The 23,379-nt window shown below is 30.3% G+C and overlaps 4 protein-coding genes across 6 annotated transcripts; 2 read left to right on the top strand and 2 right to left on the bottom strand.

The window, feature by feature from the left end:
- The first annotated feature begins 4,551 nt into the window (after positions 1–4,551).
- LOC124914709 (enoyl-CoA delta isomerase 1, peroxisomal) lies at positions 4,552–5,463 on the top strand. Its single transcript, XM_047455309.1, has one exon. It carries the CDS (start codon positions 4,589–4,591, stop codon positions 5,324–5,326), a length of 738 nt encoding a protein of 245 aa, XP_047311265.1. The 5' UTR covers positions 4,552–4,588; the 3' UTR covers positions 5,327–5,463.
- Positions 5,432–6,819, bottom strand: LOC124914708 (F-box protein SKIP23-like). Its single transcript, XM_047455308.1, has one exon. The coding sequence runs from the start codon at positions 6,785–6,787 to the stop codon at positions 5,549–5,551; it is 1,239 nt and encodes a 412-aa protein (XP_047311264.1). The 5' UTR covers positions 6,788–6,819; the 3' UTR covers positions 5,432–5,548.
- Positions 6,820–17,830: 11,011 nt separating this feature from the next.
- LOC124915672 (protein S-acyltransferase 10) lies at positions 17,831–21,810 on the top strand. 3 transcript variants are annotated; one of them, XM_047456434.1, is made up of 12 exons: positions 17,831–17,926; positions 18,037–18,171; positions 18,249–18,363; positions 18,734–18,808; positions 18,894–18,965; positions 19,155–19,316; positions 20,254–20,287; positions 20,388–20,497; positions 20,787–20,873; positions 21,048–21,131; positions 21,303–21,368; positions 21,438–21,810. In XM_047456434.1, the coding sequence occupies exons 2-12, from the start codon at positions 18,096–18,098 to the stop codon at positions 21,616–21,618; spliced, it is 1,062 nt and encodes a 353-aa protein (XP_047312390.1). In that variant the 5' UTR covers positions 17,831–17,926; positions 18,037–18,095; the 3' UTR covers positions 21,619–21,810. The 3 variants fall into 3 exon arrangements, with proteins under 3 accessions (XP_047312390.1, XP_047312389.1, XP_047312391.1); XM_047456433.1 differs by having other exon boundaries at positions 18,026–18,171; XM_047456435.1 differs by having other exon boundaries at positions 17,832–17,926; positions 18,026–18,171; positions 19,173–19,316.
- A 3-nt stretch (positions 21,811–21,813) lies between these two features.
- LOC124915674 lies at positions 21,814–22,801 on the bottom strand. Its single transcript, XM_047456436.1, has one exon. The coding sequence runs from the start codon at positions 22,765–22,767 to the stop codon at positions 21,931–21,933; it is 837 nt and encodes a 278-aa protein (XP_047312392.1). The 5' UTR covers positions 22,768–22,801; the 3' UTR covers positions 21,814–21,930.
- Positions 22,802–23,379: the final 578 nt, after the last annotated feature.

Genomic DNA, 23,379 nt, shown 5'->3' with positions numbered 1-23,379 from the left:
CTCTTCTTTTCTGGGTCCCATAATCTGTACCCAAATTCCTCATTTTCATATTCAAGGAAAATACATGAAATTGTTTTATCATCCAACTTGGATCTTTGTTCCTTTGAAATATGCACATATGTTTTGCATCTAAATATCCTTAGATGCGAGTATGGAATATTTTTCTTAGACCATACTCTTCCTGGTATTTCAAACTTTAAAGGAACAAATGATGACATGTTTATGAGATAACAAGCTATGTGAATTGTTTCTCCCCAAAACTGTTTTGACAACTTTGTCATCTTCAGCATGCATCTCACATTTTTTATAATGGTGCGATCCATTCTTTCAGCCACACCATTGTGCTGTAGAGTTTCAGGCACGATCTTCTCATGTCGAATTTCATATTTAACACAATATGTTATAAACTATTTTGAGGTATAGTCTCCTCCGTTATTAGAGCGAAGACATTTCAGTTTATTGTTTGTTTCTCTTTCTATCATGACATGGAAACTCTTAAAAATAATTAAATACCTAGTCTTTCGTTCTCATAAAATAAATTCACACATTTCTAGATACATCATCAATAAATGTTAGAAAAAATTGATTGTCACCCAATGAATCTTCCTAAGAAAACACACATCTCAGAATAAACCAAGTCTAACACATTATATTTCATTTCTATTGTTTCATTAAAAGAGACTCTATGTTGATTACCAAATGATGAGTAGTGGCATAGATCAAAAACCTCGTCTTGGTTGAGGGGATGTAAAGCTTCCTCACCAGAATTCGCAGCCCTTTCTCACTCATGTGGCCGAGACGTTGATGCCACACATTTAGAGAGATTTTAGCTTTTACTGCATTCAATCCATTTTTGAGTATCTTCACATGAGTTCGGTATAGAGAGTGCCACGACTTCCCTTTTGCTACAATCATTGATTCTTTATTGAGTTTTCATTCTTCACCACCAAGGTAATACTTGAATCCATCTTTGTCCAATGCATCATATGATATCAAGTTTAGACGCAAATCAGAGATATGTCGCACATTTTTTAATGTTAACTGATGTTCCAACTCTGTCTACAAACAAATATCACCAATACCCACAATGCTTGAGTGACTAGTATTACCAATCTTTATTGTACCAAGATCTTCAGCCTTGTAAGTTTTAAAAAACTCTCTATTCGGTGTAGCATGATAGCAAACACATGTATCAACTATCCACTCACATGTAGATATTGTTTCTTTTTACAAGAAAGAATACTACATCATCTATAGTTACCGTGGCTGTGTTGTTTCTATTCTCATCATTTTTCTTCTGATTTTTGCCTTTATTCTGTAGTCTTTTATAGGCTCTACAAATTTTCTTCATGTGACCTTCTTTACCACATTGATAACACTGTTTTCTCTTATATTTTTATCTGCCTCTGGACTTGTTATGACCTCTTGATTATTGTCGGTATTCAGATCTTCTCATATTCTTTGTGACTAGGGCTTGTGCATTATTTGTATTAGTTGACTTCTTTCTTGTCGCCTCATTGAACAAACTGCTAGTAACTATACTCATAATAAACACATCATTCAGAGTTGCATTACTAATTGTCACAACCAAGGTCTCCCTAATTGTCGGGCAATGATCCCAAGAGAAATAAAGTTTGTAGCTCATCTTCTAAGATCATCTCCATCATTAACAATTAATTAATCAAGCTCTGAAACTCATTTAAATGCTCAGCAACACCTGTACCTTCTCTGAATTTTAAATCTACTAACTTTCGAATTAGAAATGCTTTGTTACCTGCTATTTTTTCTCATACAATGACTCTACCTTCTTCCACAATCCATGGGCACTCTCCTCTCTTGCTACATGGTTGTATACACTATCATCAAGCCATTGTTTGATTGTGCCAACTACTTTTCGGTTCAATTTGTCTAATCAGCGGCATACATGTCTTTTGGCTTTGCACTATCTCCTTCAACCGACTCATACAAATCTTTATAGTAATGGATATCCTCCATTTTGGATTTCCAAATCTGCCAGTTATTATTTGTCAACCTAATCATTGTGTAGCACTCTTAAAAAAATAAACCTAACTGTTCTGATACCACTTGTTGAGAATTTTGAAACGAATAATATTTTTATATTGTAATCAATCACATTGGGTAATTGCACATGTTATCCAAATCTAAAATAGGAGATCAAACACAATAAAACAACACTAACTTTACGTGAAAAACCCTCTCAATCTGGAGGTTAAAAAACTACAGGATCAACCGACAAATTTTACTATAAACAAGAAACGGATAAAAATATTATTCTCAACTTTAAACTCAAAGTTCTGGTATACAAACAGATAAAACTAATTTCATTCAAACTCAAGGTAGTCTAGATATAAGTCAATAAGAAATTGGAACATGAATGTGATAAATATAAGAAGATCTCTACTGCCTCCTCCTCTTCTTCTTCCCCTGTTTTTTCTTCTTCGTTTCTTCTCTTTTTAGTTGAATGTTATCTCTCTCTAGCAGTGATAAAATGAATAATATTCTTAGGGTTTATTGTTTAATTAAAGTGCCTAATTGGGTTGGACTCACAAGGCCCAACAAAAACAACATATAAAAAAATTCTGAAGTAACTCGTAAGTCTTGTAATTAATCAAACGATGGGATTACAGTGTGTTGCCTAAAAAGAAAACCAATAAAAAATAAAATCTAATGGGAATAGAATGTTGGGATGAAACAACGACTGAAATAAACCATTACAAAAGTAGAATCATAATAGAATGTTATTGTGAAATGACACCTAAAAAATCAATTATAACAACATGATGAAAATGTGCTGACTAAATAATAAAAAAAATGTAAAATCTCATAAGAATATAATATTAAGGTGAAACAACAACTAAAAATAAACTCCGAGATTATAATAGCGGTAAAAAAATGATGAAAATTTATTATTAAAAATAAAACATAATAATAAATTTATGAGAGCCTTAATTAATGACTAGAGTAATCATTGATGAAGACAACGGAAATTATGACTTTGTGTGCTCAAAAACGAAAACATAGTTGTGATATTTTTTAATTAAATGAGAATTAGCATAACAGCCCACGACTATATTCCCGTTTAAACTAAAAACACTTTCAAATGAAATACATTTTAGTCTCAAGCCGACTCTTACCATTGGATTACTTTAATAGGGTTAAAGTTGTAATACCATGTTAGAATAAATAGAAAAATTGTATTGAATATTATATTGGATTATATATGTTATGTCTAATATATTAGAATAAATAAAAGAATTGTATGAAATGTTATATTGGATTAATAACGTCATCATTCACAAATTAAAAAATAAAAATAATTTGTATTCATTTAAACTTTTTGTATTATACTCAAATAAAAAGAAAAAATGATTGAATGTGCGTAACAAATAAGGTAATTTCAAACAACCTATTATTGAATGTTGTTCTTTAAATATCAAAATACGAAAATATACTTCATTTATCCCCACCATAGCAAATTGATTGAAATTTTCATGTACAAAGTGTTCCAAATTCCAAATGATAAATTAGTCTAGAAAAAACAGAAGAGAGTGATACAAAATGGATAATAAGATTTGTGAAACAGTTGGTACATGAAAATTAGTATAGAAGATTTCATCCAAATTTTTCTCACTAATATTGTTTTATCTTAAATTTTTTAAAGTAATTTATTTTGTTCTTTTCAAGTTGATTTGTTCAAATTCAGGTAATCTAGTTTCTATTATTATATATTTTATTAATATTATAATTTATTATTAAATATATTATAAATGTAATTGTTTATATTTATATATATATATATATTTAAATATTTAAACAATTATTTTTATATAATATAATATAATAAAGATCCTTTAATTATTTTTATAAATCCTTATTTTATTTATTTATTTATAAATTCTTATTTAATATATAATTAATTAAAAATATCTTAACAATTCCAATATAACAACTTAATAATTAATAAAAATTATTAAAATTTTATTTTAAAATTATTATGATATTTATGGTTCTTTTACTTTTGTTCCATAATTTGTGAAAGAGGTTTAACAAAAAAAAAACAGAGAAAAAATATAAAAAAAAAAGAAAAAAATATCATATTATTAGATGCAGTCAATGATTCTATAATAATAAAAATAGCCAATAATTTAAGAATAAGATAATTCTAATAATTTTTATAATTATTAAATTGTTTTATTGTAATTGTTTAAAATATTTTAAATTAATTATATATTAAATAAATATAAATGAATAAGAGGAGATAATATTTATTATATTATATAAAAATAAAAATTTAAATATATATTTAATAATAAGTTCTAATATTAATAATAAAAAAAATAATAGAGTAATTTGGAAAAGAATGAATTTAAAATTTAAAGTTTAAAGAAGATTAATTAGGTAAACTTTTCTTGATAAAAGGATAAGGATCGATCACTCTTTAATATAAGTAAAAATATATTCCCAAACAAGGTTCTAGGTTGACTTATGAGTAAATAATTATCAATGAAGGTAAATAATTCATTTAAAAGTTTTATTATTATTATTATCTAGAGAGAGAAAGAGAGAGATGTGCACGTTAGAGAAACGGGGAAGCTTGTTCATCCTAACCCTGATCGGCAACGATGAACACAGACTAAACCCTACCCTGATCGATTCCATTAGAGATGCCTTGGCCAGAGTCAGATCTCAATCTTCATCTTCCTCGTCCGCCCTCATCACAACTGCAGTTGGCAAATTCTTCTCCAATGGCTACGACCTTAATTGGGCGACCAACCACTCCGGTTCCATCGACACTACAGTAGACCGTCTCAACCTCATGTCCTTCAACCTCCGATCCCTCTTTCGCGACTTAATCTCCCTTCCCATGCCCACCATCGCCGCCGTCAACGGTCACGCCTCAGCCGGCGGATTCATTCTAGCTCTCTCTCACGACTACATCCTCATGCGGAAAGATCGAGGTTATCTATACATGAGTGAACTCGACATCTCCTTGAAAATCCCTGCTTGGTTCGTTAAATTACTCAAGAACAGAATTGCCTCTCCAGCTGTTCATCGAGAGATTGTCCTGAAAGCTGCCAAGTTCACTGCCACCGCTGCGCTTGAGAAGGGTATCATTGAATCGTCCCACGACGGCGTTGAGGAGACGGTTGCTGCGGCTGTGAAATTGGGTGATTCGCTTGTGAAGAGAGGTTGGGATGGTAATGTGTATTGTGAGATTAGAAAGGTTATGATGTCTGATGTGTTAGCTGCTTCTGAATATGATGAGACTCTTGAAGATGCTGTTAAAATTGCATCCAAAATCTGAGCTTTTTTCATTTCAGGTCAAACATATTCATAGATCCTTGTATTGGGTTTCCTTTATTTTCCTTTGTTATGAATTATGATTATGTATGTTTCAAAATGTTTGGAATTAGAATAAACAATCAACAAACCTTCATCATACTGTAACAGTACTATGTAAATCATCATGTCTTTATTACAGAAAGAAACAATTCATAGTATATTCATTCAATCATACCTTTTTTCATTAGACACTCCTCCTTAGCCAGCCTGGAGGAGGCCAAAATAGAGGAGCGTATTCGCGAAACAATGACAATGGTCCGAGTTTTCCACTTTCCAAGTCGAAAACTCCAATGTTATGACCCAATAGAACTTCAACCAATTCATCATCAGACCCAACATCCTTGAAATAATGTCTGTCTGTAAAGTATACACAGTTGTCCTTGAACCCTGAAACTTTCACATTTGAGATCATATATGAACAATCCTCACCAGCAAAAACTACCCGATCATCCAAGTTTTTCACCTCTTCCCATTCATGTTTCTCCTCATTCAACTTGTAAATCTTTATCTCGATTGCAGTATGGTAATAGGGACTCTGTGCAGGCTCATGAGGACCATTATATCCACCGGTTTGGCTCCTTATATTCCTTCTCCTATCTATATCGAGGATAATATCAATCAAGAATAACTCTCCCGTCTCCGATGAATTCACCAAGTGTTTCCTACAACCGTCACTCTCAATTGAAGATGAAACCATTGCTTCTTTGAATGTGGAATCATACATAACAGTCTTCCCCTTCTTTTCAGTAACATAGAAACCATCCATATGGTTGAGAAGGTCGACAAAACTGGAATTCCCTTTGGATAATTGAGTCCAGGTTTTGTCACCTGATTTCGCATGCCACAATTGGCCATAAATATCAATTGCCACCGCTTCACCCAATGATGAAGAACAAGGCGAAGGCAAAACCACCACTTTCTTAGCATAATTTTGAATGAAATACGGACAAAAACGTATTGAAGGATTGACGAGTTGGAGATTATAGGCTTTGCATACTTGGGTAGTACGAATTTCAAGTAGATTAATTACCTTAGGAGATCTTTTTCGATGAACTCGTCGCTCAGATAAGGGATTCAGGATTTTCAAAGTCCCTTTGCTGGATTCTTCAACTTTAACCAACCAGTGGTTTCTCGCAGATGATGAAGAATCTAGGTTTTCATCGGATGGTTCGAGGCAGAAGACGGTGCTTTCAGTGAGCTCGAAGTAAGACGCCCCCGTTATAGTTGGCCCGTTATCTGCGAGATTGACTGGAAAAGGCAAGATATAAGACTGAAAATTCTGTTTCTGAGATGGAGGAATGGAAGATCGCCATGAAGTGCAGACTGCACGCACTCGGAGATTGTCGATGCCGACGAAACTTGTGAATAGTGTTTCAAGCAGTTCCTTCGGAAGATCAGCCCATCGCTCCTCCGTCTCATCCATCTTTTCTCTTTCTCTCTTTCTCTCACACAAACAGTCGCTACCCCATTAGAGAGACTAATGGTGTCTTTTAAATGCTAATCCACGAAGAAGATCATTTTAACCCTCGAAGTAATACAAAGTATCGAAATTACTATCATACTTTATTCCAACTATATATCACTTTTACGAGTAATGTAATTCGCGAATATGGAATCGAATTACCTTGTTTGGGAAGATGTTTTCTCGAAACCGAGCAAGAATGAGGGCGAGAATGGTATGTCCCGAACATCATAAACAAAATTAAATATATTAAATTATTAATATATTTATTTATTCAATATATTTTATAAGAGTAATAAGATTATTTTTATATAATAATATAAATTTTTAATATATTACAATATATATTATATTAAAAAAATTATTTATATAATTTTATTATACAATTTTTGTTTATTTTTTTAAAAAAATTACTAATTATTAAAGGTGTCCCGCGGGATTTCACAAAACCGAAAAAAATTGAACGGGACGGGAATGGTTTTAAAAAAATCTCCGAAATTAAAACGAAAAAAATGATAAATGCATTTCCCGCCTCGAACCGCCTCATTGTCATCCTGCTTGTAGTCCATCTTCATAAACAAACTTTCAATAAGAAAATCTTGTTTTTTTTTTTAATTTATCTTTTCTACTTTCTTTAATTGGTATATTTTTTTTCTTGAATCAAATCAACTCTAGTTTAAAATAAATAATAAAATGTTTGGCTCAATTTTTATTACTGTGGACTATATTTTTTTCTTTTTAATTAGAGTAGAATTAACATCAACAACTATCCTCTCGTTTAAACTCAAAATAAGAAATTTTAAATGAAATCGAAGTCCAACTTTTTTTATTTATTTTTGGAACTATGAGGCTCAATTATTACAATTTTAACTATTTAAAGTTTTTTTTTTATGTTCAAATTTAAACTTGTATGTTATAATTGTTTAAAGATTTACAAGTTGAAATATAAATTACTTGTATGTTATAATTGTTTAAAGCATGCACGTTATATGTGATAGTTAGATGCTCTTATACAGAATTAAGTCATGATTTCAATTTGAAAAAATCCGTTCATAGTGAGAATAAAGCATCTAATTTGCCCACTAGTAATTTATAATTCATAGTTTATGCACTTTCATTATCTATGTATTAAATTAGTATAGAATGTGTCATAAGTGAAATATATATATATATATAATGCTCAACTTGTTAAAATAAAATCCCCAGCACCAATTTACTAATTATTATTATTATTTTTTTTAAATACTTTATTGTTATTGCACCATCACTAACAATATGTTTGGATTAGAGGAAATATTACCTTGTAAGTGAAGAATGCAAAATTATCCAAGTCAAATATCATACCAAATTGTTAATTGTATTAATTTAGTTTAAATGGGGTATTGCCGTATTGGAGATCCAAATAGTATTTAAGATTTTCATTTTTACTTTTTTATATATATATATATATATATATATATATATATATATATATATATTAATGTAGTATATTGATGTCAATTCATAATTTTCTAATTTTTTAATTTAATTATCGATAAAATGTTTATTTAGATTCTTATTTTTATTTTCTTCAAGCCAACCTTAAATTTATTTTCAAATATACGATTAGTTAACTCTAATTTTTGTATCATTATTTGTATGAGGTTGCATATGTGATTTTTATTTTCACAATTCATTAGTTTAGGGATAAGCTTGATGATTGATGATCATATGAATCAAAGTTTATTCAACTTTTTGGATAAATTTAAAATTTTGGTTCAATCAAAATTTTATATCTACCTAATTGGATTTATTAGATTGATAATTGTTGACTTTTATTTCGAATTTTGAGTTGTGGTCATGAGTAGGTGAGAGAAAAAAAATGATTAATAATATTGTTTATACAAACGAGAATATGATCTAAATCATATATATTTAATAATTCATATTCAATCTATATTTTAAAATAATTAATTAAACAAAATCAAGTATACAAAAATAATATAATAACAATTTCAAATAAATTTTCTTATAAAAAAATATAAATTAGTTTAATATATTATAAAAAAAAAATTAATCATGAATGCACGTGTTTATTTGTCACTTTTTAAGTTAATAAACTATGTTGGTTAATTATTCTTTTGCTGTCTTAGTCATTGCAAAACACAATAGATTAATACAATGACTTTTTAATATAAGAAATAATTTTTTTTTTATCTTTTAAAGAAAGACTTTACTCGTTGGTGGTCTATGGATTTGAGAATTAAGAAACACAAAAATTACAAGTTGAAATATTAGGTATCAATTTTGTAAACATGAATTAATTATTATTTTGAGAATAGGATGCACAAGTAATTTCTCTCCATTAGCTTCTTCACGATGAACCAACTCATTCTTACCAAATTTAAACCGATTCAACCTAATAGGACAGTCAACTATATATTGTACTTATTCCATTTGAATATAAAATATATATATTATATTAGTACTATATGGTAGCGTTTGATAGGTGGTACAAATTATATAGGGTATAAGTTGTATAGAGGTATAAATTGTAACGAGGTATAAATAATATAGGGTAGTATAAGTTGTATAGGTTATTGATGTTTGGTAAGAATTATAAAAAATGGTATAAGTTGTATATGGTTTATAATTTTGTGTTTGGTATAAGAATGTAGTATAAGTTGTATAAATAATAAATAATAATTTAAAACTATTATTAATATTATTATTTTATTTAATTATTTATATTATAAATAATATTGTTTATTATTATAAATTATTGTTTTGTGATTATTTAATAATTATGTAATTTATTTAAAATATAAACAATTAATTATAATATAAACAATAAATTATATTTATTTAATTTAAATATTATTAATAATTTTAATAAAATAAACTAAAATAAAAATATTATTTATAATATAAGTAAATATAGAAAATAATAATTAATAAAATTATCGTTATAAAAATAAATAAATATTTTTTAATTAAAATATTGATTATTTAAAAAAATATATATATTAAAAATGATTATATGTAATAATAATAATATTAAAACTAAATAAAATATTTAATATATTATACAATAATAGGTTATATATAATATTAATAAAAGATATAATAAAAAATTAAAAATTAAACTATATAAAAATAATGTTGTACCTAAGGGAACTAGTTACTATTTTATACCAGATATGAGGTATAAATTATATAGGGGTATAATTTATACCAACAGTAAAAAGGTAAAAGAACACCATATTAAAACACTATTGGTATAATTTATACTATACCAATAGTGTAGTACCCCTCTATAGATATAAAATCAAAATTGCTAATTTTGGACCAACTTTTTACGGCAAGGTTCATGTGGTTTGGATATAAAACTTTGATACTAGTTATTCACATTTAAAATATATTAATTAAAATTATCTTATAAATTTGTACAGATATACCAAACGCTATCTTTCTGTTTTGGTTTAATAAAGAAATTATTAATTAAAATTATCTTATAAATTTGTAGATATACCAAACATTATCTGTTTTGGCTTAAAAAAAAATTGTTTGAATTTATTATTTTGTTAGAAAATTAAGGATAGAATTTAAAAAAAATGAAAAATATGATATTAAATAATATATATAATTACATATTTAATTTATGCATAATAAATTATATATATAATTAATATAATAATAACAATATTATCACAAAATTTTGTATTCTTAATAATCTTATAATTTATATATATAAGCACTAAAATTTCATCTAAATAATTTAAAAATTTTAAAATAAAAATTTTAAATAAATAAATTCAAAATAATTAAAATTAAGATCAAATCATGATTAAATAATTAATTGAAACAATTATTGTATTAGTTAAATCTAAATTAATTAAAATAAAGACCGAAAAAAATAAAATAAAATAATTTGAGATAAATATTATACTTATTTTATCCCAAATTAATTTTATGGACTAAAAAAATAAAAACAATTAATTTGAAAAAATATTGTAACCATTTTATTTCAATTCAATTATATATAAAACCCAAATAAATAAATATAAATGATAAATAGACAAAATAAATAATATGTTTATTAAATATTTTTTTTTTATATTTTGTAGATTAAAAATTGAGCCAAAAGAAATTGCAAAATTTCAAACAAGTTCCAAGGCTGGAAAATAAACGGGGTCCAGTGTAGCTGAATATAAAGAAAACGGCTGCAGTAGACCACACAATCATTAGATGAGCATTTTAATCTCATCCAATGCGCAACAATCAACCGCGTCGCCCGCTGCAACGAAAGAAATATGTTTTCGCGAAGCAGCGGATCAACTAACATGCGCCTCAACGTCGTTAGCCCAAACGGGACACCTAACGTAGATGGAACGCGGACGAAACGCCCATAAGTCCGCACTTTGGCCAAAAGCGACGTTGTTTCAAGACTCCTTCAACGCTCAAACGCGGAAGAAGCAAACAATATTGTTTTCGACCCTGGTTTGTCTTCTTCCTCACAGCGAACTAGATCAACATAGGCTGTAATCTTTGATTTTTCAAAGATGGAACTTGATTGATACTCCACCATATGACTTGATTCAAAAGTTGAAATGATCGTCCTAACTTGGTGATCATTTCACCTACGATCATATGATCAATCATTACCTGAACAAGCAAGTTGGATGAAAAATAGACAAAAATCATTAATGACATTTTTCTAAAATTCAATCCACTTGATCGATATACCGACTTTGACTATCTATAAATAGCTTCCCTCAGCCAAAATGAAACCAATGATCAGAATCATCAACCCTCAACCCACTTCATACAAAATCCGCCATTATGATCCCCTCCTCTAGCCCAGCGGCAACAAGAGGTGGATATTCCCCAGGTCTCCATGAGGTCCTAAGTTCGAGCCCGTTAGATGACAAGTTTTGCGCCTAGTTAAATGGTTAAGTGTGTTTTCGAGCTATGTACTTAACTCGCGGAGATTAATCGCACTCTATAGAAGTAGCGGAACTTAGCGTTCTAAAAAACAACCGCCATTATGATTTGAATATTTTAAATCTAAAAGATTATTTAAAATTGATCATAAAAACTAATTATTGTTGTAATTAATTATAAAAAATAAAAATATATTTTTGTATAAATCTTTTAAATGATATTTTATTAAAAAGATTTTTAAAACGCAAACAGAAGTTGAAATTTCTCAAACCTCGAGCTTTATCTGGACAGGGGATTTTTGAGGGTTGCAACTTTCTGGCGACTCAATTAAATTGTATAACTCAAAAACATAAAACTTGGCTATTAAAAACGTTTTTATTACGTTTTCAAATTAATATGCACATCTTAAAAGGTATATCACCTGACAAATGCATATGTTTTTATCCTAATAAATGTCCGAATCTATAAAAGGTATACAACCCTAATTACTTTCAAAGTACACAATAAGATGTTAGTACTTCTACAAATTAAATGAAAAGATTGTCGATGAGGAACAACAACATATTACAAACCGAGCGATGTAGCGAGAGTTTGACCTAAAATACCCATAGCCTTGAAACCCGACCCGATCATCAACCCGATGAAGGACTGGGTCATTGGATTACTGGTTCAATCGTAGGTCAACTAGTTCAACCAGTGTGTTTCATATAATAATAAAATAATACAAAATAACAAAAATCCATCAAATGTTTATACAATATTAGTTAAATTTTGACAAGAAAATGATGATAATAACTTAAAAGAAGTTGAAATAAAAGAGACATGACTAGATTATGCGAGAGACAAAGCTTCAAATCAAACTACAACCTCCAATTTTTGGATAACTATGTTTTTATCTAGAAAAGAAACTAGGTTTAATTTATGACTTACAATGCCACCTTAAATCGTTTTTTAGTTCGGTAAAAGCATAATTAACTGGTTCAGGTAAGAGGTGGGCTTAAGGTGAATGAAAGAGTTTGTCATTCTCAGTGTCTAGAATTATAAATCGATAATCTATCCACATGAAACTAGAAATAGGTAAACCCAATGGCAATCAAAAAACAAGGGGAGGGGAACTGAGAGAGTGATAAATGAGAATGAAAAAAAGTAATTTTTAAAAAAAAATATGATAAACATGTTGGGTTAACCCGGGTTGCCGAATTTTTGGTCCAACTTGCGGGTTGTCTATGTTTAACTAGGTTGATTGCATTTCCAATTTTTTCATCAACCCAGACTGATTTGACAATCGGTTCACCTAGTTTACCGGTTTGACTGGCGGGCCAGGTCGGGTTTCAAAACTATGAGAATACATGTGATCGACCATTCTCTTTGGCAATGAGTTGTTCAATAGGACGTAGGCATTATGGAGATGAGGAAAAATTATCAATTGAGTTGATACTTTCCGGTTTATGACGGTGTTAACCCCCTCCACTCTCAGTGAGTGATACTCTGTTAGTATTCACCAAAGCACAAAAGTCCTAGATATTTTATTCAAGTCGATTGTTTGACGTTCTCAAACAACTAAATCTCATCACTGAACCATTACGCGACTACTATATATGTATTATTTGTATGCATCTATAGACAAATGAACATTTGTGAGTATGATTCATTTTCAAAATAAAAATATGTTAGAATTTATCTTAATTAGATCTTAATTTAATGTGTGAGAAATTAAAATCTGAATGCGGCGGAAGCGTACCTTAATTTGATGAATCATGGATCTTCTTTTCTTAGACTTTGCATGGATTGAATGATTATTTAATCTATTTCCTCGAACTTTCCTTATATGGAATCTTATATGGAATGGTTCTTCCATTTGATGAGGACGCAACGAATAATTGACCGTACTTTAAATGGGGACCATTACCGTTACATATAACTAACATTAAGTTAGTTATTATAGTTAGGTTATTTCTAATTCAGTCCCTTCATAAAATTAGAAATGTCACTTAAGTATCATCACTTTATATCCATGATAAATACACCCATAAGTCATAAACTTAATCACATTAGATCACATTATTTTAGCTTATATTAAATATGACATTTGCACAATTATTTATTATACTAGTGACCCTAAAAATTCCAAAAAAAATATTTTTGTAAATTGTTTTATACGTTAAATCGTATACAATGTTTATGTTGGATGATGCCCGGCCTTTAATCCCTTTGATCGACAACTTCCATGAAAATGGATGGAATCATAGGATTTACGAGCTAAGCGCTATCATGAGGTTCATCAATTTCAAAATAAATAAGAACTCATGATGAAAATGCAAAAAAGATGGAGTCCAGTCTTCAGAACCTTCTTCATGTGAGACAGGCAAATGTGCCCGACCATAGAAGAAGTCAGTGCTATCTTAATTATCGACAAAAAAAATATTATACATTTCAAACCATTTGTAGAATCAATGTCATCAAGAAAGCTACTACAATAAGAGTTCGGATATACTAAAACAACATCTGAAAAGCATCCTGAGGAAAGCTACCATTGACTTCCGCAAATGGACCAAAATGAAAGTCAAAATGGAGAAATCCCTCTAACCCTAGGATCTTCAATGATGACAAGTTACTAATGAGTAATGGCTCATTTCTTTCTCGCTCTATCACCAAACCATCCTTCTTAGAGGTAGCCTATCATCTACGTATAGGAAACAAAGACTCATTCGGTCTCATCCTAGCATAAACACGTATGAGATTAAATGAATCATTTTTATCCCCACAATGAACAAAAGAGGCCCACTTATAATACTTTATATTTGACTTTTTGATAAACTCGAGCGCCTCCCACCCACCGACGATTCCGGTGGCTCCATGTGTCATGCTCTCCAATATGAAGATATTGTTTTTCATGAATCAAACCAACGGTGATTTTTTTTTTAAGAAAAAAAATTTACAAGTTGAAATATAATTAATTACCTATAAGTTATAATTGTGTAAAGCATGCACGTTATATTATATGCGATAGCTGGATGCTCTTACAGAATTAAGTCATGATTTCAATTGGAAAAAATCCATTCATATTGAGAATAAAGCATCTAATTTGCCCACTAGTAATTTATAATTCATTTTTCATGCACTTTCATTATCTATGTATTAAATTAGTATAGAATATGTCATAATTAAGTGAAATATGTCATGTTCAACTTGTTAAAATAATAGATTAATACAATGACTTTATAATATAAAAAAAGAAAAGAAACGTTTTACCTTATAAAGAAAGACTTTACTTGTTGGTGGTGTATGGACTTGAGAATGAAGAAACACCAAATTAAGTTGAAATTAATTAATTAAGAAACACCAAATTAATTATGGGTCTCAACTCTCAAGACTAGGTATCAATTTTTTAAACATTAATTAATTATTTTGATAATAGGATGCAAAAAATATTCTCTCTCCGGCTTCTTCACACAAGAATGATCAACCAACTTATTGTTACCAAATTTAAAATGATTCAACCTAACAGATCATTATCTGTTATACTTATTCAATTTAAATAACAAAATATTATATGCACTATATAGAGTTTGGAAATAAATTTTTGATACTATAAAAATTGATATATCATGATTAGATAGAAAGTATATTCAAATATCATAATTAATTATCCACACTTAAAATATATTAATTATAGTTATTTAATTATTTTTTGGATTTACCAAACATTATCTTTCTATTTTTGTTTAATAAAAATTTTAGTTTGAATTTATTATTTGTTAAAAAAAATACAGACACAATAATTTACCCTTATTTGTAATTAAAATTTGGACTTATTTTTATAAAACAAATTAAATTGATTTAAAAATGATCTTTATATCTATTTAATTATTTTAGTGTTTATCTTTTATTTTGCAAGTGAAAAAAAAAATGTTTGTCAAACAGGCCAAGCCCACATCTAGACCCCAAAAGAAACTCAAACAAACAGGCCAGCGTCAACAGAGCAACCATAACCTTATGAGCCTCAATAAAATTTTATAAAAGAAAAAATATGATATTAAATAATATATAAAATTACATATTTAATTTTTACATAATAAATTATATATTTATCATTAATATAATAATAATATTTTCACAAAATTTAATATTTTTAATAGAGAGGGGTAATTTGGTGAGGGAATGACGTGGCATCACATTCATTTCATTGGTTGTAAAATGTAAAAGTGGGAGAAAAGAGAGAAATTATTTGATTTTTTCAACGAATAAAATTATGCCAAGTCATTCCCTCACCTAATTATTTTTCTTCTTAATAATCTTATAATTTATATATATTCTTTATCTTAACTATTAATATTAAAGTTTGTTATCATTATTATAAATTATTTTTAAAATAACTTATAAAATAATTAATTTCTTTCATTGAAAATATCCTAAATATTATAATGATATAATAATTTTAGTGCCACAAAACAAACTTTTAACTCTATGTCCTTTTAAAATTACTTTAAAAACTTATTAATAAGAATTATTAAATTATATGATAAAATATTAAAAAATTATAAACTCACCTAATATCTGGTCATTCAATTATATGATGTAACAAGGCTAAATTTAAAATTATAAAAAAAATCTAATCCAATCTCAATCAACCTAATTATAACCTACGTGACGAAATCTGATTATATTTTATAAGTTATTTTTTCTTTTGTTCAGAAATGATGTGATATATTCTATAGCAATTATTTATTCTTTTATTTTTTTTAAAACGTTGAAGTATATTAAAAATGAAAAAAAATTATTTAAACCTAACAACAAAGCATTACATGAAAAAAAAAAAAAAAAAAACAATACTTAATTAGTTACCGAGTTTATAAATCATCGAGAACAATGATTAATTTCTCGTTAGACTCTACTGACTAACGAATCTAAAAAATTATCATAATAATAATATTATAAATGACACGCATCAAACGACAACGTTCATTGAAAGTTCGACGATTTATCTTAAATTAAATAGTTTACTAAAGAATAATTGGGATGATAACCTAAATATGTAAGTCTGCCATATCAGGCGCATCAATTCAAACTTCTCAGTAACTACATAAAGACTCCGGCATCACCCAATGAATTATAATAATACTTTACAAAAGACTTCAAATATTAGTCATCCTTCGACAATACGAAAGTAAGTGAGTCGTAAATTTAACATCTTCTTGACACATACGACTAGCCATAATATAATATTTTTTCATTCACATATCATCTTGTAGAATTCCACCATGAATAACGCTCTATCCAAAGAACGAAAACTTTGACTCCCAAAGTTTTTCTCAATAAAAATTATATGAAATAATCTTAGCGAACAACTTATAACAATACTCACATGGAAACAATTCATATTTTGCCAACGCATAATGCCTTCTTAGCGAACAACTTATAACAATACCCCACATGAAAATAATTCATATATTGTCAACGCATAATGTCTTGTTCAGACGGTGACACTTATTTGTGTCATACCAAAAGTAAAACTCTATTATGGGACAAAGTCTTCATAATGTTTAGTATCATTCTATATCTATTCCGGCTAGCGAAACCACTAGACCAATGATCAAACATGTCCTTAACGGTGACATTTCTACATATAACAATAACAATAGAAGCAAACTCATAATACGTAGTAGTTAGATTTTTGACACTACACCAAATGTCGTCATAAAATCTAATATAATAACCATCCACCACAATAAATATAGACTACTCATAAAATTTTTTCTACATAGAATAAATTATCTCCAAATGCTACACCCCGCTGAATAATTAGACATTTTGGTGAAGTAACCAGACCAATAATTATCATACTTAAATCGGATTAACAATGCTAAAAAACTATTTGGCTCCGCTACAAATCTACTGCACCCCATTTTGATAGAAGAATTTTATTATAAATTTTATTTGTGTAAATGATAGACTCACTTGAAATTATTTATTGCTCACTTCAATCTAATAACAATGAAAAGTTATTTATTTAATCTAATAAGAGATTAGGATCTTAAGTTATATTAAAATAAAAGATGAAATATTAAAATATTGAATCTCCGTGAATTATTGGATGTAGCCTCGTGGCAACAGATGCGAGCCATCTCCGGGGAGCCAATTCTCGACGACGAGGGTTTGGCGGTTCTTCTTCACAGCGTATTTCTCTCTCTAACTTTCTTTGATATTTGACCTCCTCCTAGCTAGCTTGTAGTTGAAGTTGATAGATAGATAGATACGATAAAAATTAAATTACAGATTTCTTCCAGATGTGAGGAGCATTCTGCTAAATGCGACTGTGCACTGCGTCTCACCTTGGACGACGACGATGATCGGTTTTCGTCAAACATTCTATTACACTTCTGATCGCTGCTTCCGTTTCTTTCCATGTCTCTCCGATCCAGGTAACCTCCTCATCTTCTTCTCCGATGCCTTTTCACGTTTCTCGATCATATAATATTGACACTACTCTGACGTTTAGGTCGGAGGTCCGCGCTGCTCTTGCAATCAGCTCTCGTTTTATTGCATCTAGTCTACGCTGGCATTCTATTTTTGTTCGATAAGGATTTGATAGAGAAGACTATACGAGAACCTTGGTATGCACATTTCCTTCCGATTGCTTTCTGGATTTCTATTCTAAGGCCTTGTTAAGTATGCGATATGTATAACTTATTTCTGATTGAACCTTGCAAACTGATATCAGCTGTTCTACTGTTGCTCTTAACTCTATCAGCCATTCAATATAAGCACCGAATTTGCTAGATATGTTATTGATTGGGAAAGAATATCAAGTTATGTTATATGAAGTTTAAGAGCGGTCAACTTATGTTAGTATGAAGATTCATTAGATAGATCTGATCTAGTTGCTTTATCACATTAACATAGAACATTCCATTTGCCTTGATATTCAAATTCTCCGTAGATCCACAAGTTGCCGAATGATTATACATCTTCGCCTCCTCACAGGTACACGACATTATACATATTGTTGTTTGTTGCTACACTTGCTCAGTATTTTCTCACTGCATACACTTCCCCCAGGTAAATGTCTTAGTCAATCATTTTGTACATATTTCTTCGTTTTACAAGTGCTTATCAGCAGTATTTCTAACATTGCTTTATTTAGCTATGTTATTGATGCCATGAGGGAAGCTAATCAGGCAGATTCTTTATTGAGAAAGTCTATTATGTCCTCTAAGTAAGAACCATCATCCATTTTAAATTTTATTGTCCATATTTTATGATAACAAAATTCTAGAAAACAAATGATTATTTCTCAAAATTGGAAAAGAAAGAGCACTTGATTTTTCCTTTGTTGTTGCAATGTTCATAAGAACTATATGCAAGTGTTTGAGAGTTGTTTAATTGTATTTCTTCTTTTTATCATGGTTTCGCAACCATCAAGTAAAGACAATCCCTCTTCAAGCAAAAACAAAAGCGTAGTTATTACTGTGGAAGGAAACAAATCAGTCAAAAATGCAGTGGAGACAAATGCAAGTTCTTGGACAAAGCTAGTGATGGACCTGTACCCTCCTGGAACATCTGCTAGGTATGAAATCTTGATGGCTATTGCATTTCCAATTTTTTCTCACCATTGGTCCAATTAATTTTGCTCATTTAACACCATACTTACAGGCTCAACTAGGATTCAGTATAGCATATCACCCATAGGCGTCTCAAATAGTATAACAGTTTGCTTTCAGAACTGAATAGACCTACAAGTCATTCACTTTGGACATGATATACACAAGTTGTTTGACCAATAAATAAGGATTCACACTTAATAAATGAAAATATTTGTTAGTCACAAATAAGGACTTGTTGCATGAGGAGATGAGAAACCAAAACAAGCAGTTCATTTGATATTGTAGGTTCTTTTAGACAATTCAGTTCAGTATCCCTAAGTTTTTGGATTCCTTTTAAAAATAAATGTATAGTTTTTGGAGATGCCTCTATGCATTTATAGTATTTTTGCTCACAGTTTTCTGCGAGATTTTAGATTCCTTTTGGGTGGAATTGGTGTGCGAGTTCACTAGGATATACACACTTCATCCATCCTTTGAAATCTATTGGGTATTAATTAGCAATTGCGAGGAAGGTTTTAGTTTAGTTGCTTGTTTTTTCAACACCCCTACTGGCTTTATCTTTAGGTATTCTTGCCTTTTAGAATGCAGATTATTTTCAAATCTTCTAGGCACGAGATCCGCTCTTCCATTTCAGTCAGAAATGTTGTAGATTTTCCAATTGTATTCATTTTTCTGTGTAGCCAAATGCAGGCCTATTTCCTTTATACATTTACACCTTCTTAGCATTGCAAGTCTTCATGGGTTATAATCTTCAAATTGAAGATAAATTACAATACCATATTTGGTAATGCAATTTGCAAATAACCTAGAAAATATATGCCAGATAAGAGCAAGTTTTATCAACTGAGCTTTATCCCACATAAACAGGAACTGAATGCTTTCTCATGCATATCATTGCAGAACTTTGACCTGCAGCTACTGTAATATTTTACAGGTAATATCATCACACTTCTATTGCTCCTTGATCATACAATTTCCAATAATGATTGTCATTATAAGTGTCTGCTTCTGATTATCGTCTGCGGTGATTACAGCCTCCACGATCAAAGCATTGTCATGATTGTGATAAATGTGTCCTTCAATTTGATCATCATTGTGTTTGGCTTGGGACCTGCATAGGCCAGGGAAATCATTGCCGATTCTGGTGAGTTGGAACTTTTGTAGTACACTTAAATTGATGAGATAATACTGTAATTTACAGTTGCTTGCGTCTAATAGTGACATAGCAGGTTATATTTATAAGGTGACAAGCCTACAGGTTATATTTATAAGGTGGCAAGCCTGATTTATAAATACTGGAAAGTACCATTATATCTCATGTACTGTAGATCATGATGCCGTTGTAATGAGATTGGAACATACACTACTAATATTACCTAAGATATTGTAAATGTTCTTGTGTTGTTCAATTATCTCACACTTTTTTCTTCTAGGTGGTACATTTTTGAAGAAACAACGTTGTGCATTTGGACGAGTATTTTGTACATCACATTTCTAAAGGAGAATATATCGAAGGCCTGGTATGATTTTTAAACTTTTTACACATCAGAGTTTGTCTGGGTGAGGATGAAAACCGGGGAAAAATTTGTATATATTTTTTACAATTTCAAAATAATATATTTGCTTTCCCCAATGCTTTATGCTCTGTAGTTTGAGCTGAACTCAAAATTTGTCATAAATGGGGCTCCTTTCAGGTGGACTTCTGTCATATTGATCGCGTTGCTGATTATTCTCGCGTTTTTCCTCATCTTCCTGCTGCTGCTGCTCTTTTTTCACAGGTGATTTTATGTTTTTTTCCCTATATCTTCTTATTCACTGTTATGGGACATTCTTATTTAGGTTTGTATTATAGTCCATCCCTTCTATTCATTCAGAAGTTTAATGGAATAATCTTAAGAGTACCCACATTTTAAATTGTCTAATCTTGGTTTTATTTTTTCCGGTTGAAGCTATATGGTTATGACAAATCAGACTACATATGAGCTGGTAAAAAGACGGCGTATCCCATATTTAAGGTAAGTTTTTATTTAGATCTGACAAGTTTTGTTGTATTGACATTATTTTGATGATCAACAACAAAACAGGGGAATTCCTGGAAGGGTATACCTGTTCAGTAAAGGAGTGTGCAGAAATGTGCACAATTTCTGTTGCGTTAGAAACAGTAGATACAGATTGGAGGCTCTGCCATCATCGGAGGAAATTGAAGAGAAATCCAAACCTTATACATGCATGCATGTTTTGTCTTGTCGATGTTGCTTCAGATGATTTTTAACTTTGTTATTTTTTTTCTTTCTTTCTTTCTGAAATATGAACTTCTTTGGTTTGAGCCGCAATTTAGAGGTTTCGTTGTTCTTATTTAGTTTGCACGGTGGTGATGTAGACAGACATATTTGTAATGTTGTTCGACTAACTTGTTATCGTCATTTATTGGAGCATAATTCCGGCATTCTCAAAATGTGTAGTCACAATTGCGAAACCCATTATTAAGCAAAATAATCCTGTAAAACATGGATGTTTGCCTATATCAATTGGATTTCTAGTGACTATCTATCAATATATATACAATTATTTATTTATTCATTGAGAAAGTATATTAAGAAGAGAAGCCCTTGTCCTTATCAGCTGCCTAAACAATCCATCCAACCCATTCTCCATTTCTTGAATCCCATCTTCCAAGCATTTCAAACTAGCCATGATCTCTCCTTGGAAAACCCCTTTGCACAATCCTCGTAAAGCCTCGTCTACTCTCTCCAGCTCGTTCAAGCTCTCGTCTTTGCATCCGTCTTTCTGCAGCCATTTAGGCACCATTGACCGCAATTTAGTCTTCGACGACGAAGCCAGGAATTCAAGTAGCGATTCAAAAACTGTGAAGCTAACCGAGTTCACTTCACTTATGATTTTTACTATATACCCTGTTCCTTTATCATCTTGATCATTATCATCATCCGCCTTTGCCTTCAACTTAATCAAAGCCAGTTTCTTTGCGTTTTTCTTGACCACCTTTCTCAATGAAATATACTTGGCTATACTTGTTTGTACGCCTAATTTTCTCCCCCTAGTCCTGAGACCAGACTGAAGATCTCGCAAATTTTCCCTGGTTTCTACCACGAGATCTCTTGTGATTCCACATATGTCGAGTATTTGGATAGATACGTCGAGTAGAGACCCGACTCGACTCGAGTTTTGTGGACGAGCAATGGCTTGTCGTGCCATGGGAGAAGAATTGAGAAGATGGTGGAGAGATTTGTAAAGCTCCTGGAGTCCAAATAAGCCATGACAAATATTGGGTTCCTGATCATGTTCCTTTCTGTTGTTGATCAATCGGGTCAGCTCTTCCCCGATCCGGGTAGCAGTCGTATGTAATCTGCAAGGCAAACTGATTGATCTGATTTGGTAATTTTTGCTTGCTGCCATTTCAATTGAATTGTGAATGAAAGAGTTGTAATTCAGTTTATATATATAGTCCAACTAATGGGAACACATAACATAAGTTTTGGTTTGTCCAATAATATGGGACAGGCAGCCATAAATTTAATGATTTTAATAATAAGCATGGTATGATGATGATGATGAGTTGTCACGTATGGCGCCAAGTGGTCTTCCTTATGGATAGACACGAGGAGGAAAAGGTCGGGTTTAAGTTTCCTAACAAATTTGGACCACTTTATAGAGACAGAGAGACAGGTTCACTTTAAGAAAGAACAAGATTAAAAAACAACATTATTGATGAGTGTGCAAGTATGACCACCGTTGATCTTATAGTTATCGGGATCCGGATTTGATGGGTTAGTTAATCACCGTTGATTTTGGAACAATAATATGAACATAATTTCCCACGTATCACCCCCGCTCTAGCTACTTTACATTTATGTGTGCAATTATTGGTGCACCAAACCTAACCAAATATTTTACCCAAATCATAGATCACAGATCTCTCTACATGTTTTTATTTTGCAAAATTAAGCATAAAGAATTCCATACTTTTATTTATTTATTTTTATATATATATATAATAATAATAATAAT

The sequence above is a fragment of the Impatiens glandulifera genome, chromosome 9 (assembly GCF_907164915.1).
Source record: "Impatiens glandulifera chromosome 9, dImpGla2.1, whole genome shotgun sequence".
Classification (NCBI taxonomy): Eukaryota; Viridiplantae; Streptophyta; class Magnoliopsida; order Ericales; family Balsaminaceae; genus Impatiens; species Impatiens glandulifera.
This window is presented reverse-complemented; position numbering and strand designations above follow the sequence as displayed.